This window comes from Oncorhynchus kisutch, linkage group LG2, assembly GCF_002021735.2.
Source record: "Oncorhynchus kisutch isolate 150728-3 linkage group LG2, Okis_V2, whole genome shotgun sequence".
In the NCBI taxonomy this organism is placed as follows: domain Eukaryota; kingdom Metazoa; phylum Chordata; class Actinopteri; order Salmoniformes; family Salmonidae; genus Oncorhynchus; species Oncorhynchus kisutch.
Window position 1 is genome coordinate 40,426,122 of NC_034175.2, and position 16,445 is coordinate 40,442,566.

At 43.5% G+C, this 16,445-nt stretch overlaps 1 protein-coding gene across 2 annotated transcripts in view; it reads right to left on the reverse strand.

Annotated features, from left to right (window-relative positions):
* LOC109865868 (kalirin) overlaps positions 1–16,445 on the reverse strand; it is a 260,858-nt gene that overhangs the window by 110,043 nt on the left and 134,370 nt on the right. For both annotated transcript variants that reach the window (XM_031794240.1, XM_020454357.2), the window contains exon 10: positions 166–288. In XM_031794240.1, coding sequence (XP_031650100.1) covers positions 166–288 — 123 coding nt within the window. The remainder of the gene's footprint in view (positions 1–165; positions 289–16,445) is intronic.

Here is a 16,445-nt window from a genome sequence, read left to right on the forward strand (position 1 = left end):
ACTAATGGTTAAGGTTAGGTTTGGGGGTGGGGAAGCTGATCCTTGATCAGATACTCCACCTCAGCAATGAAGGAGGAGATTCACATGATTCAGGGCATGACCAATGACACACTATTAGTAAGGGCGCAAACATTTCCTCATTGGCACAAATAGTTGAACTCTCACCTGTGCCACCTCCTCAAAATCGTCGTGGCGTTTCTGCAGTGCCCTGGCGCGGTGGAGGGACTTGCCCACGCCCGTGTGTTTGCTAAGGAAGGCCTCTCCATGGTTCTCTATCCAGTCCATCACCTGCACAAGTGACACAGAGAAAGACACTCATGTTAACCAGTGTTCTGTTCAGTGCATGTTACTGCACTCCCCCCTGCCTCCTAAGTAGACAGACAAATGCCCCCCCCCCCCCCCCCCCCCCCCCCCCCCCCCCCCCCCCCCGCCCCGCCTACAAAGGAGTCAGACACATGTGTGGGCTTCAGGGCCAGGAATCTGTCACCACTGTCACTTTGTCACCCTATATCAGGCCAGCAGTCCATCTTCAAGGAGAAAGAAGGAGGTTTTGTAAATTCCGATTTTATCCAAACCTTGGAGGAAAGACGAGGTCGTGAGCCTCGGAAATATTGTCCAGCTTCCTTCTCTCCTTTTGCTAGGCTTTTACTTACTTAGACTGGGAATACATGATTTCATCTCGACAGCATTCAAAGAGAAAGTAGCCAAATGTGCAGTGCGAAAGGTAGCCAAAAAGTGCAGTGAACTTTGCATAACTCCACTCTAGAGTCCCATTGCGTGACTGTACATTGTTGGCGGAATAGCCAGTACGGCAGAATTTACCGTACTAAATGTTAATGAATAGATGAGAGGTCATAAGATGAGATCATCTGTGTGGCTTTGTAAACAGCGTCTGGCTGAAACAGAGCCGAGCGGCACCCTGTGGCAGTGACTTTCACCATTCCCTGGCAAACATCAGCTCAAACACTATTTTAAATATTTTCAAATACTTTCTCTGTGCTTGCCTGGCGAGATGGAACCAACAGAATACTCCCAAAACTGTAAACCCCGCCAATCTGGCACTCTAGGCAGGCTCGTATTCAAATACTATTTGAACCCTGGTCAGTCTTTTGTTCTCTTCCTAATAACTCTCTCTACGGTCACTTCAAGGAATGGAAAACCAAAGCTTGCCTGTCCTGCCCCACTTCAATTATCTTGTTGTCCTCAAGTGTAGCCTCCCTGTCCTGATCGTGTTTGCTTGCCTGCGTGTGTGTATAGTAGGGAGGGGTCATCTGCTTGCATGTTGGTGTGTGTATGTGTGTGTGTATAGTAGGAGATGGGAGGGTCATTGGCTTGCGTGTGTGTGTACAGGAATGTTTAATAAACATGTCAGTGGGTGAGCAGACAACTCTTGTTTCGCCCTGGCTGATTAGAGTTGCGGCATCCACAGGAACAAGCAGGAATCTAAAACTACCTGGCTGGCTCGCTCGCACAAACACGGGAAGGGCTGAGAATAGAAGAGATATTTGCTGGGGATGATATTAGCTGTCTGAGGATGCCATGCCTCGGACGGGAGTGCCACTTCTGGATCCTATGTCTGCATCCCAAATGACACCCTATTCCCTAGATATAGTGCACTACTTTTGACGAGGGCCCACAGGGCTCTAGTCAAAAGTAGTGCACTATGTAAGAAATAGGGTGCCATTTTGGATGCAGGCTATCAGTCTAGTGATGTCTCAGCAGTTACTCGACACCACAATGTTATTCTAGCCATGATGTTGAGGAAGTGGGCTGGAAATATTGGATTCAGTATAACGTGGGTTCAGCTCCAAAATGAGGGCTCTGGTAAAAGTAGTGCGCTACAGTATATATGGAACAGGGTGTCATTTAGCACACAGCCTGTGTTTGTGATGCTGCAGGAACCTCCAGATTACTGACAACTCAGAGATGTTTCCTGGAAAAGTACAGTACATGATACGCCAGAATACAGGCACATTAAAACAAAACATGGCCTGGACAAAACCATCAAAGAAAACAGAGGAAGCATGAAAAACAGCAAGCAAAACTGGAGGCTCATGGGAAAGAGGAGCACTTTGTGTGAACATTGTGGTGCTTAATGTAATCTCGGTCTAAATCTGTTAAATATTACGGGCATTTACATATGATCCAAGCCCCTAAGGAGGCATATGAAAAATGTACGGAGGAGGATGCCAAAAGTGCTTTTGTTTTCACAGGTTTATTATTTTCACAGTGTATAAGTGAAAGCTGTCCTGGTCACACTATTTGGATAGCCCGGCTAGTCCATCGGTAGATACACTACAGATGGTCATACTAACACCCCAGACATACTATCAACAAACTATCTGCTAATAAGCAACTGCTTGCTAAGGTTAAGGTCAGGTTTAGAATAAGGGGTTAGGGTTAAGGCACACCGGGCACCAGGGTAACGTGACTAAAAGGGCAGTTGAAATAGGCAAGGGGGGCAAATATTTTGGTGTGGGGTTTTGCATTGGAATTATATTGAATTTAGCTTATATCACACTATACCACAATGAACCTAGCGTTCGAATGCAGAGAATGAGACCATTGAGTGCTTTTGAAGTGACAGGTTGGTGCAAAATCTGTAGCCCATCTTCTTTGTGCGGTATCAGCGTAAAATAGCAGTCATAAGGACGAAGACTCAGCAGGAGGCAAGGGGGTAGCGGTGCAAACGAATGCTGGATGTATTTACACAGCGCTGGCGTTTGAAAGATGACGGTGATATTTAGAAATCTGTATATTTACAAAAGGTCTGACTTCAGAATGTCAGCATTCAAAAGAAAAAGCCTCTCATCAGGCAAAACCGGTCTTAATAACCAATAAAGCAGGTGGGTTCATTCAGGCTCAGATACAGCCTCCTCTTGAGTTACCCAAAAGTAAACTAACTAGAACATCCCCAAACAGGCACTTAAATTCATTTGACCACACTTCTTCTTGGCGCGCAGGCCAGGTATATCTATGCACGCTAAAGCGCGCAACATTAAACATAATGGAGAAACCGGACAAATACTCTCCAAACAACTACAATGAAGAAATGTACAGTAAACTGTTAAATGCAATTAAATAAACCAAAAGTTATGTAATGCAAGTGGTGTGCAGCTCTCCAAACAACGTTTCCACTTGGAGAATGGTAAATATAAATGCAACATGTAAAGTGTTGGTCCCATGTTTCATGAGCTGAAATAAAAGATCCCAGAAATGTTCCACATACACAAAAGGATTATTGCTCTCAAATTTGGTACACAAATTTGTTTACATCCATGTTATTGAGCATTTCTCCTTTGCCAAGATAATCCATCCACCTGACAGGTGTGGCATATCAAGAAGCTGATTAAATAGCATGATCTTTACACAGGTGCACCTTGTGCTGGGGACAATAAAAGGCAGTTTTGTCATACAACACAATGCCACAGTCTCAAGTCTTGAGGAAGCATGCAATTGGCGTGCTGACTGCAGGAATGACCACCGCTGATGAAACTGGTGGTTTGCACAAACCGTAGAATTTCTGCACAAACTGTCAGAAACCGTCTCAGGGAAGCTCATCTACTTGCTTCTCGTCTTCACCAGTGCCTTGACCTGATTTGCAGTTCAGCGTCGTAACCAACTTCAGTGGGCAAATGATCACCTTCGATGGCCACTGGTATGCTGGAAAAGTGTTCTTCACGGATGAATCCCGGTTTCAACTGTGCCGGGCAGATGGCACCGTGCCTCATGGTGGTGGTGGGGTTATGGTATGGACAGGCATGGACCACAAACACAATTGCATTTTATTGATGGCAATTTGATTGCGCAGAGATACCGTGGCGAGATCCTGAGGCACTGGTCCTGCGATTCATCTACCACCATCACCCCATGTTTCAGCATGATAACGCACGGCCCCATGTTGCAAGGATCTAAACACCATTCCTGTAGGCTGAAAATCTCCCAGTTCTTCCTTGGCCTGCATACTCACAAGACATGTCACCCATTGAGCATGTGTGGGATGCTCTGGATCGACGTGTACGGCAACGTGTTCCAGTTCCCGCCAATATCCAGCAACTTCACACAGCCATTGAAGAGGAGTGGGATAACATTCCACAGGCTACAATCGACAACCTGATCAACTCTATGCAAAGGAGAGGCAAATGGTGGTCACACCAGATACTGACTAGTTTTCTGATCCACGCCCCTACCTGCCCATACAGTAGAGCAGACACTCCTGCAGAGTACACCCCATAGGAACAGCAGATGAGCAGGATGGAGACAGCTCAGCCTCCAACACGGAGTCCTCACCAGTCCCAAACTGGTTCACTTGACTCCACCTTTATAAATCAAAATATTATTATTAAGTCGGACGTTTACATACACTTAGGTTGGGGTCATTAAAACTCGTTTTTCAACCACTCCACAAATTTCTTGTTAACAAACTATAGTTTTGGCAAGTCAGCCATCTACTTCGACACAAGTAATTTGTCCAACAATTGTTGGATTATTTCACTTATAATTCACTGTATCACAAATCCAGTAGGTCAGAAGTTTACATACATTAAATTGATTGTGCCTATAAACAGCTTGGAAAATTCCAGAAAATGATGACATGGCTTTAGAAGCTTCTTATAGGCTAATTGACATAATTTGAGTCAATTGGGAGGTGTACCTGTTGATGTATTTCAAGGCCTACCTTCAAACTCAGTGCCTCTTTGCTTGACATCATGGGAAAATCAAAAGAAATCTCTGAAAAAAACCTCTGAAAAAAATTGTAGACCTCAACAAGTCTGGTTCATCCTTGGGAGCAATTTCCAAACACCTGAAGGTACCACGTTCATCTGTACAAACAATAGTACGCAAGTATAAACACCATGGGACCACGCAGTCGTCATACCGCTGAGGAAGGAGATGCGTTCTGTCTCCTAGAGATTAACGTACTTTGTTGTAAAAAGTGCAAATCAATCCCAGAACAACAGCAAAGAACCTTGTGAAGATGCTGGAGGAAACAGGTACAAAAGTATCAATATCCACAGTAAAATTAGTCCTATATCGACATAACCTGAAAGGCCGCTCAGCAAGGAAGAAGCCACTGCTCCAAAGCCGCCATAAAAAAGCCAGACTACGGTTTACAACTGCACATGGGGACGAAGATCGTACTTTTTAGAGAAATGTCCTCTGGTCTGATGAAACAAAAATAGACCTGTTTTGCCATAATGACCAATGTTATGTTGGGTGGAAAAAGGGGGAAGCTTGCAAGCCGAAGAACACCATCCCAACTGTGAAGCACGGGGGTGGCGGCATCATGTTGCGGGGGTGCTTTGCTGCAGGAGTGACTGGTGCACTTCACAAAATAGATGGCACCATGAGGCTGGAAAATATTTTGAAGCAACATCTCAAGACATCAGTCAGGAAGTTAAAGCTTGGTCGCAAATGAGTCTTCCAAATGGACAATGACCCCAAGCATACTTCCAAAGTTGTGGACAAATGGCTTAAGGACAACAAATTCAAGGTATTGGAGTGGCCATCACAAAGCCCTGACCTCAATCCTATAGAAAATGTGTGGGCAGAACTGAAAAAGTGTGTGCGAGCAAGGAGGCTTACCAACCTGACCCAGTTACACAAGCTCTGTCAGGAGGAATGGGCCAAAATTCACCCAACTTATTGTGGGAAGCTTGTGGAAGGCTACCCGAAACGTTTCAACCAAGTTAAACAATTTAAAGGCAATGCTACCAAATACTAATTGTGTGCATGTAAACTTCTGAACCACTGGGAATGTGATGAAAGAAATACAAGCTGAAATAAATCATTCTCTCTACTATTATTCTGACATTTCACATTCTTAAAATAAAGTGGTGATCCTAACTGACCTAAGACAGGGAATTTTTATTCTGATTAAATGTCAGGAATTGTTAAAAACTGAGTTTAAATGTATTTGGCTAAGGTGTATGTAAACTTCCGACTTCAACCTTAGGAACATCAAACTAAAACTGAGGAGGCTACTCCCCCTTTAGCCCCATCGTGGAGCCGGGTACGGGTTAGGGCTAGGGTTAATTTTAGGTTTAGAGTTAGGGTTAGTAGATAGTTAGTTGAAATGTTACTAATAGTCTGTTTAATATATATATATTTCACCTTTATTTAATCAGGTAGGCTAGTTGAGAACTAGTTCTCATTTGCAACTGCAACCTGGCCAAGATAAAGCAAAGCAGTGTGACACAGACAACAGAGTTACACATGGAGTAAACAATAAACAAGCCAATAACAAACAAGTCAATGACACAGTAGAGAAAATAATGTCTATATACAGTGTGTGCAAAAGGCATGAGGAGGTAGGCAATAAATAGGCCATAGGAGCGAATAATTACAATTTAGCAGATTAACACTGGAGTGATAGATGAGCAGATGATGATGAGCAGATGATGGTGTGTAAGTAGAGATACTGGTGAGCAAAAGAGCAGAAAAGTAAATAAAATAAAAACAGTATGGGGATGAGGTAGGTAGATTGGGTGGGCTATTTACAGATGGACTATATACAGCTGCAGTGATAGGTTAGCTGCTCAGATAGTTGCTGTTTAAAGTTGGTGAGGGAAATAAAAGTCTCCAACTTCAGCCATCTTTACAAAGAATACGGTGATTGACACAGTCGAAAGCCTTGGCCAGGTCGACGAAGACGGCTGCACAGTACTGTCTTTTATCGATGGCGGTTGTGATATCGCTTAGTACCTTGAGCGTGGCTGAGGTGCACCCGTGACCAGCTCGGAAGCTGGATTGCACAGCGGAGAAGGTACGGTGGGATTCGAAATGGTCAGTGATCTGTTTATTAACTTGGCTTTTGAAGACTTTAGATAGGCAGGGCAGGATGGATATAGGTCTGTAACAGTTTGGGCTCCATTGTAAACTAAAACAATGATAACTAACCTAAACAACAGTATACAAGGCATATTGACACATGAGAGAGACATACAGCGAGGCATAAAGTAATCATAGGTGTTGATTTGGAGAGCTAGCTAAGACAACAACAACAGCTAATCATCTAAAACAACAACAGGAAAAAATGCGCAGAAAGGCAGAGAGTCGGTTAACTACACACAGAGCCTGAGTTCGCGGCTGGGGCCGGCAGATAAACAAAAATAAATAAATATATATATATATAAACAGAATGTAGTACCATGATTAATGGACAGTCCAGCGGGCATCAGCTATGTAGCCAAGTGATCATAGGGTCCAGAGGGCAGCAATATATGGAACAGGGAGGCCGCGGAATTGTCGTTACTACGCTAGCACGCGGTCGACGCAGCATTTAAAGTTAGTAGCCCGGGGCTAGTAGAAGCGTCTGCTCCGACGGAGGCCGGTTGAAGGCACAGCGGATGGAGTATTCGTCGGCAGACCTGTTGTGGTGGTGCGGCGGTGCGCCGTGTGTCGACTAAGGATCCAAGCCAGGTGGATCCTCTTCGGGGCAGAGGGGTTAGCCATTATAGCCACTCGGTAGCAGCGGTGATCCGGTGCCAAGGTCCAGAGCTTACGGCAAGGATCCGGTGGAGTAGTGTGTTCTAGCAGTGTTTGGGTGGAGTCCGGGTGAACAACTGAGTAGGCCGGGAGGTGGGCCTCAGGGATAGCTTCGGTACTGGGTAACTCGGTGGGTGCTAGCTAGCTGTAAAGATCAGGAGTAATGGTCCAGGGATTACGGCAGGAATCCGGCGTTGTAGTGGTGAGACAGTCCGTTACTGGTAGGCTGGCGAGTATTATCCAGGCAAAAAAATATATATATTTAAAAAAAGGGCTGGTACCTGTGCAGAAGGTAAAGGCCGCTAGCAGTGGCTAACAATGACTAAATAGCTTGTAGCTAATTAGCTGGTTAGCTTCTGATGGCTGTGGTTCTTGCTATAAGGTCTAAAAATTACAAATAATAGCGGTTCCATATCACATTGGGTGAGGCAGGTTACCGGAAGGTATAATTGAACTAAAACGGAGAAGAGATTAAAAATAAAATTGAAATATATACAAAAAAAGACGAATAAAGACAAAAGTACACGAGAGGACGAACAAAACACGCCTGGACTGCTACGCCATCTTGGAAAGCATGAGAAAAGGACTATCCAAATAAAATGTTACCACAGTCCTCGGTTTCTGGCTGTATGATGGCCATAGAAAATAAATAACGTAGTGTGTCCAAAATGCATCCTATTGCCTATATAGTGCACTACTTTTGACCAGATCATCTATGGGCCCTTGGAAGCAGTAAAATACCATGTGAATAAATAGCACAGTGGGTTGGAGAATTGCTGACATTCACAAATCCACAAAAAAATATGCTTCATTTACATGAAGCACAATTCTGCCGTTGCCTAAGGTAACTGTTTATTTGATTTTAGTGCTATCCCTTGCAGTCGTTATCCATTGCATTGTATGCTTTACCTTAAGATAAATGAGAGGAATGTCATTAGATTAACCCAAATGTGGAGGGAGGAGAGTATAGAGACAGCCCCAGGATTCTCCAACTCCTCTTAAATCTGGCTACGGATATATAGTAGATGACCTTGGATAGCGCTGAACTTCCTACACATATCCTCCAACACTGCTTCCTCCTGACAAGCCCCTTGCAGTTTGGAAGCCCTTGCATCCTGAATGGCAGCCTATTCCCTTTATAGTACACTACTTTTGACCTGTGCTTTACACCCAGCTAGCACATTTGGTTCCTTGGAAGTTGTGGAAAAGTAAATGTTTCGTTTCCCATTGGTTCTGGGATCGAAGCCATAAGTTTTCTGACGATTAAAACAGAATGTTTTATAAACGTTCTGAGAACGGAAGTTAACATTTTGCCTGTTCTGGGAACATTTTTACGATGGTTCCCTGAAAGTTTTCCTGGAAGGTTTTATTAACGTTCGGAGAGCGGAAATTATAGGTTATTTGAAGGTAATTAAATAATGTTCTGAGAGCATGTTCCAGTAAGACTTGTAATAATAACACTGATAGCTTAGGTTAACTGTGAACTCCCAAGCACAGATAGGACACATGGAAATGTATTTGCTTAAGCATGAACACATTTCCTTTTATTGTGACCCATCAGTGAGATACGGTTATCTATCCATGGAATTAGTCCACTGGGTCACCAGGATGGAGCTAGCATGCCATGTTTTTTTCATGCATACAAAGTTATTCATTTTAGTCTATTCAAACAGACCCAATTCCAAAAGAAAACAAGCACTCATTAAGATCAGGTGTGGCCAATTAGTGGGCGAGGCCAACACTCCTGAACACGTTTCACAAGGTAGAGGATAGAGAGAGTTGGGTTGATGCTGAGAACGGAATGGAAATGTTTTTAAATCACTTTCCCTCGAAAATTCTCTGAATGTTCCTTAAGTGTTATTTTGATGTAAAGTTTATTAACGTCTTGAGAATTTAAATAACATTCTCAAAACATTACTAAAGTTTTCTTGTGGAATTTGATGGAAGGTTTTCATTAACGTTGTCTGAAAACAATTTGAAAACATGACATTAAATAGAACCATGAGTAAAACGTTATTCCAAGGATATGCCGCTGCAGTGGATAGCAGCCGTTTTACGGGTTGCTTATCAACTCCGCTACTTATTTATTTATTTATTTATTACAGTGATCTTAACTTTTATTTTCACCATAATTTTTCTTTAACCGAAAACAGCTTCTGGAGAGCTTCTATGTTTCACGTCTAAGGACATGGATGATATATACAGTTGAAGTCAGAAGTTTACATACACCTTAGCCAAATACATTTAAACTCAGTTTTTAACAATTCCTGACATTTAATCAGAATAAAAATTCCCTGTCTTAGGTCAGTTAGGATCACCACTTTATTTTAAGAATGTGAAAAGTCAGAATAATAGTAGAGAGAATGATTTATTTCAGCTTGTATTTCTTTCATCACATTCCCAGTGGTTCAGAAGTTTACATGCACACAATTAGTATTTGGTAGCATTGCCTTTAAATTGTTTCATTTGGGTCAAACGTTTTGTTTAGCCTTCCACAAGCTTCCCACAATAAGTTGGGTGAATTTTGACCCTTTCCTCCTGACAGAGCTGATGTAACAGAGTCAGGTTTGTAGGCCTCCTTGCTCGCACAGACTTTCAGTTCTTCCCACACATTTTCTATAGGATTGAGGTCAGGGCTTTGTGATGGCCACTGCAATACCTTGACTTTGTTGTCCTTAAGCCATTTTGCCACAACTTTGGAAGTATGCTTGGGGTCATTGTCCATTTGGAAGACCCATTTGCGACCAAGCTTTAACTTCCTGACTGATGGCTTGAGATGTTGCTTCAATATATCCACATCATTTTCCAGCCTTATGATGCCATCTATTTTGTGAAGTGCACCAGTCCTTCCTGCAGCAAAGCACCCCACAACACGATGTTGCCACCCCCGTGCTTCACGGTTGGGATGGTGTTCTTCGGCTTGCAAGCCGCCCCCTTTTTCCACCAAACATAACGATGGTCATTACGGCCAAACAGTTATATTTTTGTTTCATCCGACCAGAGGACATTCCTCCAGAAAGTACGATCTTTGTCCCCATGTGCAGTTGCATACCGTAGTCTGGCTTTTTTATGGCGGTTTTGGAGCAGTGGCTTCTTCCTTGCTGAGCGGCCTTTCAGGTTATGTCGATATAGGACTCATTTTACTGTGGATATAGATACTTTTGTACCTGTTTCCTCCAGCATCTTCACAAGGTCCTTGCTGTTGTTCTGGGATTGATTTGCACTTTTCGCACCAAAGTACGCTCATCTCTAGGAGACAGAATGAGTCTCCTTCCTGAGCGGTATGACGGCTGCGTGGTCCCATTGTGTTTATACTTGCGTACTATTGTTTGTACAGATAAATATGGTACCTTCAGGCATTTGGAAATTCCTCCCAAGGATGAACCAGACTTGTGGAGGTCTACAATTTTTTTTGTGAAGTCTTGGCAGATTTCTTTTGATTTTCCCATGATATCAAGCAAAGAGGCACTGAGTTTGAAGGTAGGCCTTGAAATACATCCACAGGTACACCTCCAATTGACTCAAATTATGTCAATTAGCCTATCAGAAGCTTCTAAAGCCATGACATAATTTTCTGGAATTTTCCAAGCTGTTTAAAGGTACAGTCAACTTAGTGTATGTAAACTTCTGACCCACTGAATGTTGATGCAGTGAATAAGTGAAATAATCTGTCTGTAAACTATTGTTGAAAAATTACTTGTGTTATGCACAAAGTAGACGTCCTAACCGACTTGCCAAAACTATAGTTTGTTAACAAGAAATTTGTGGAGTGGTTGAAAAACTCGTTTTAATGACTCCAACCTAAGTGTATGTAAACTTCAGACTTCAACTGTATCTCGCTGACTTTTCCATGTACCATCAAGACCGGTTGGCAGCGTTGGGTAAGATGAGGGTGGGAGTGGTGTGTCTCTTTGTTAACAATAGCTGGTGCGCGATCTCTAATGTTAAGGAAGTCTCACATTTTTGCTCGCCTGAGTTAGAATACCTCATGATAATCTGCAGACCATAACATTTATCAAGAGGGTTTTCATCTATATTTTTAGGAGCTGAAAAATATGAACACATCAATCACAGGCTTCATTAATAAATGCATCAATGACGTCCCCCCCCCCCCACACACAGTGACCAGACTTACATATCGCAACCAGAAGCCATGATTTACAGGCAACATCCACTCTGAGCTAAAAGGCTAGAGGCTACCGCTTTCAAGGAGCAGGACATTAACCCAGACGCTTAAAAGAAATCCTGCTACGACCTCCGACGAGCTAAGATCGAATCCTACAATGCCGGATGGAGCCTCAGACCTTCAAAAAGTTCTACAGTTGCACCATTGAGAGCATCATGACTGGCTGCATCACCGCCTGGTATCGCAACTGCTTGGAGGTATGCCTCTCACTGTTAGTCTACACCTGTTGTTTAGGAAGCATATAACCAATACAATTTCATTTGATGTTGAATTACTGAAATTCCCACAGAAGAACGTGGTTTCTTAACGTCCTCTGAACTGTTTGAGAAGGTTCCCAATGTCAAACCCGTTGGAAAATTTTCCTAGAACATTACCAAAAATGAAATGTAACGATGTTCGATAGCATTCTGTGCTGTCAGACAAATAATGATGTTCATTAAACCAGCCAAAATGAATATCAATGAACTACACTGGTGTGGTTCCCTTAAGTAAACGTATTTAAACTTGCGGCTCTGTGTGTATACAGTGTGTAAATTAACTAACTAAATGCATGCTACAGTCTCCTTGTATGCATCCCAAATGGCACCCTATTCCCTGGTGCACTACTTTTGACCACTAAATAGAGAATAGGGTTCCATTTGGGAAACAAACACAGTGGAGGACGGTTGTCCCTGAGGTATAGTATAAGCAGGCCTTGTCTGTTCCTAACAATATGTAATTAGTGAGCTGTAAACAAAGTCACCCCCTATCACTGAGCTCCACTCTGACTGTGGGCAGAGGGCCAGGGGCCAGACAAACACAGTGGACTCACTGGACTATACACTACAGTGTTTCTCTTTCAACCAGTCCAGCGTGGCTTTCACTGTGATGTATTCTATCTAGTACAATGCTGTATTACACAGGCTGTATCTCAAATGGCACCCCTATTCCCTATGTAATGCCTGTCCCATAGGGCTCTGGTCAAAAGTAGTGCACTACAGTACATATCTGTTGATAAACCTCTAGTGGTGTGGGGGCTGTGCTTTGGCAAAGTGGGGGTTATATCCTGCCTGGTTGGCCCTGTCTGGGGGTATTGTCAGACGGGGCCACAGTGTCCCCTGACCCACCCCTGTCTCAGCCTCCAGTATCTATGCTGCAATGGTCGATTCGGGTCAGTCTGTTATATCTGGTGTAATTCTCCTGTCTTATCTGGTGTCCTGTGTGAATTTAAGTATGCTCCCTCATATTCTCCCTCTCCCTCTCCCCTCCCGGAGGACCTGAGCCCTAGGATCATGCCTCAGGACTACCTGGCCTGATGACTACTGGCTGTCCCCAGTCCACCTGGTCATGCTGCTGCTCCAGTTTCAACTGTTCTGCCTGCGGCTATGGAACCCTGACCTGTTCACCAGACGTGCTACCTGTTGTTTTCGACTCTCTTTCTCTATCGCACCTGCTGTCTCAACCTCTAAATGCTTGGCTATGAAAAGCCAACTGACACTTACTCCTGAGGTACTGACCTGTTGCACCCTCTCCAACCACTGTGATTATTATTTGACCCTGCTGGTCATCTATGAATGTTAGAACATCTTGAAGAACTATCTGGCCTTAATGGCCATGTACTCTTATAATCTCCAGCCGGCACAGCCAGAAGAGGACTGGCCATCACTCAGAGCCTGGTTCCTCTCTAAGTTTCTTCCTAAATTCCTGCCTTTCTAGGGAGTTTTTCCTAGCCACCATGCGTCTACATCTGCATTGCTTGCTGTTCGGGATTTTAGGCTAGGTTTCTGTATAGCACTTTGTTACACATACATTTTATTTAAATTTGATTGATAGGGAATAGGGTGCATGGTGTCTGGAAATCCACAACCTACCCCTCCCAAGAAAGCAATAGTTGGGAGTTCCATTGTCAGGGATGTCGTGGTTGATGGCGCAGAATTCCCTACCTGGTGGCAGAGTGCGTGACATAACTTGGGAGCTTTCGGTCATTCTAGACCAAAACCCGGCGCTGCACACTGCGGCAATGGGCTGGGTTGAGACGAGACTTTGAATACCTGAGAGACAGAATATTGGCTAGGGGCAAGCTGATTTTAATTTCTGGCTCTATCTCAACACACGGTTGTGGAATTGATCGCTTCTCCCAGCTACTTGCACTGGACTCTTGAATGAAATCAGGACTATGTTCTGAAAAAGCGTTTGATTTTATTGACAATTTCGATATGCTTTGGGAGCGACCACAGTTTCTAGAAAGGGACGGCCTGCACACGAACAGGAGAGCAACTTAGATGCTGAGTGATAACATTGAAAAAAATTATCTAAAAAAGTGATGGGTTATCAGTCCTTGCCCGAAATAGGTAACCCTCATTTGAGTCCTGTATTAATCCACATCCTCTTTGAGGCATAGACCAAATGGCACAGTTCTAAGCAATCTTATCTGTACCGTTTCAAGCCAACCCCATGGCTATTTCATATAGAGGGTTACCTACTGATCACAGCATGTTTGTGTTAAAGACTCCGTCTGATCTGAAATCCAGTAGCTGTGGCCTTCGACTGATTCATGTAAATGCCAGAAGTTCGATTTTGAAAATGGATCATATTGTAATTCTTTCTTCTCAAACTAACTCAGGCCATTTAGATTATTACTGAGACTTGGTTAAAAAAAAAAAGTCTGTGCCAGACTTTGATGTGTCTTTGAATGAATGGATATAATGTTTATAGAGCTGTCAGAGCTGGCAGAGGTGGGGGTGTCGCCATATTCATAAACAACTATTTGAATGTTGCAGTGTGTATTACCACATCTGTCTTAAACCAACTCGCCTCAACCTTTAAACACCCTTAAAAACGTACTCTCTCAGATGTTATTCTAACAAATGCCCCTCCAAAGTTTACAGCCAATGGGATATTTGCTCATGAGTTCAGTGACCGTTGTCCAATCGCCTCATAACAGATGTTAAATTATCTAAATCTCGCTCATGTATTATTACAGAGATATTATAGGAATTTTAATGAACATTTGTTTTCCACCTGGGGCTGTGACTGGTGGGTGGCGTCAACTATAACTAGCTCGGATCAAGCCCTTCATTGTTTTATTTCTAGCCACATATTGAACTTCCATCCTCTCAGGCCAGGGGCACAACAATGTATGAATTAATGGTTGGATTAGAATATCCGTTATAATCATTGGCCAGTACAGAGAATTAAGTAAAACCACAAGTCCAAATCCCTATCTCCATCCATGGCTAATTACAGAAAGGGTTCAATATGTGGCTAGATGTAGAAGGCTAATGTTAACTAGCTAACGTCGCCCAGGAATGGAAGTGAAGCTAGCGAGCAAGCATTTTAGCCAGGTAGAAAATAAAAGTGTGTACTGTATAACAGAGTGATGTTTTGTCAACATGAAAGAGAGGACGATGGCGTTGGCGTTTCTCTACAAGTAGGGTGAGTCAACATGTTTTTCTACATGCATGAACGTTCACGCACGCACACAAACGCACACAGAAATCAGAACCATGGACAGCCACATCATGTTTAGCTTATTTTGATTGGATGAAATTGTTTTTGGTATCTTTTAGTTGTCACTGTATTAGACGAAGCATAGGTGATTAGATTATGTTGAAATGTTGAAGTTTAAATGGTGCTGGAGGTATTCCCTCCGCAAGGCAATCAAACAAATGAAATGTCAGAATAGGGACAAAGTGGAGTCGCAAATCAATGGCTCAGACATGAGACGCATGTGGCAGCCACGTCACAGACATCGACGTTTCACTTCCAGACAAACTAAACACCTTCTTTGTCAGCTTTGTGGATAACACAGTGCCACCGACGCATCACTAACCGCGTCCTCAGAGCATGCGGAGACCAGCTGGCTGGTGTGTTTACGGACATATTCAATCTCTCCCTATCCCAGTCTGCTGTCCCCACATGGTTCAAGATGGCCACCATTGTTACTGTTACAAAGAATGAACTAAATTACTATGGCCCTGTAGCACTCACTTCTGTCATCATGAAGTGCTTTGAGAGACTAAGGATCATATCACCACCTTACCTGTCACCCTAGACCCACTGCATTCAGTACTGTAGTACCCTCCAAGCTCATCACTAAGCTTGAGGTCCTGGATCTCCACCCCACCATGTGCGATTGGGTCCTGGACTTCCTGACGGGCCACCCCCAGGTGATGAAGGTTGGAAACAACATCTCCACTTCGCTCATCCTCAACACTGGAGCCCCACAAGGGTGCGTGCTCAGCCCCCTCTTGTACTCCCTGTTCGCCCATAACTGCGTGGTCATGCACGCCTCCAACTCAATCATCAAGTTTGGCTTCCCCAGTAATTTTACCCACTTTTACAAGGGTGCACCTTCCTGGGGACAATAGAAGACCACCCTAAAATGTGCAGTTTTGTCACACAACATAATGCCACAGATGTCTAAAGTTTTGAGGGAGTGTGCAATTGGCATGCTTACTCCAGGAATGTCAACCAGAACTGTTGCCAGATAATTGAATGTTCATTTCTCTACTATAAGCCGCCTCCAATGTCGTTTTAGATCATTTGGCAGTACATCCAATTGGCCTCACAACCGCAGACCACACGTGTATGGCGTTGTCTGGGTGAGCGATTTGCTGACGTCAACATTTTTTTTTGTGTGTTTTTTAAAATGTTACCCCGTTTTTCTCCCCAATTTCGTGGTATCCAATTATTTTAAGTAGCTACTATCTTGTCTCATTGCTATAACTCCCGTACAGGCTCGGGAGAGACGAAGGTTGAAAGTCATGCGTCCTCCGATACACAACCCAAC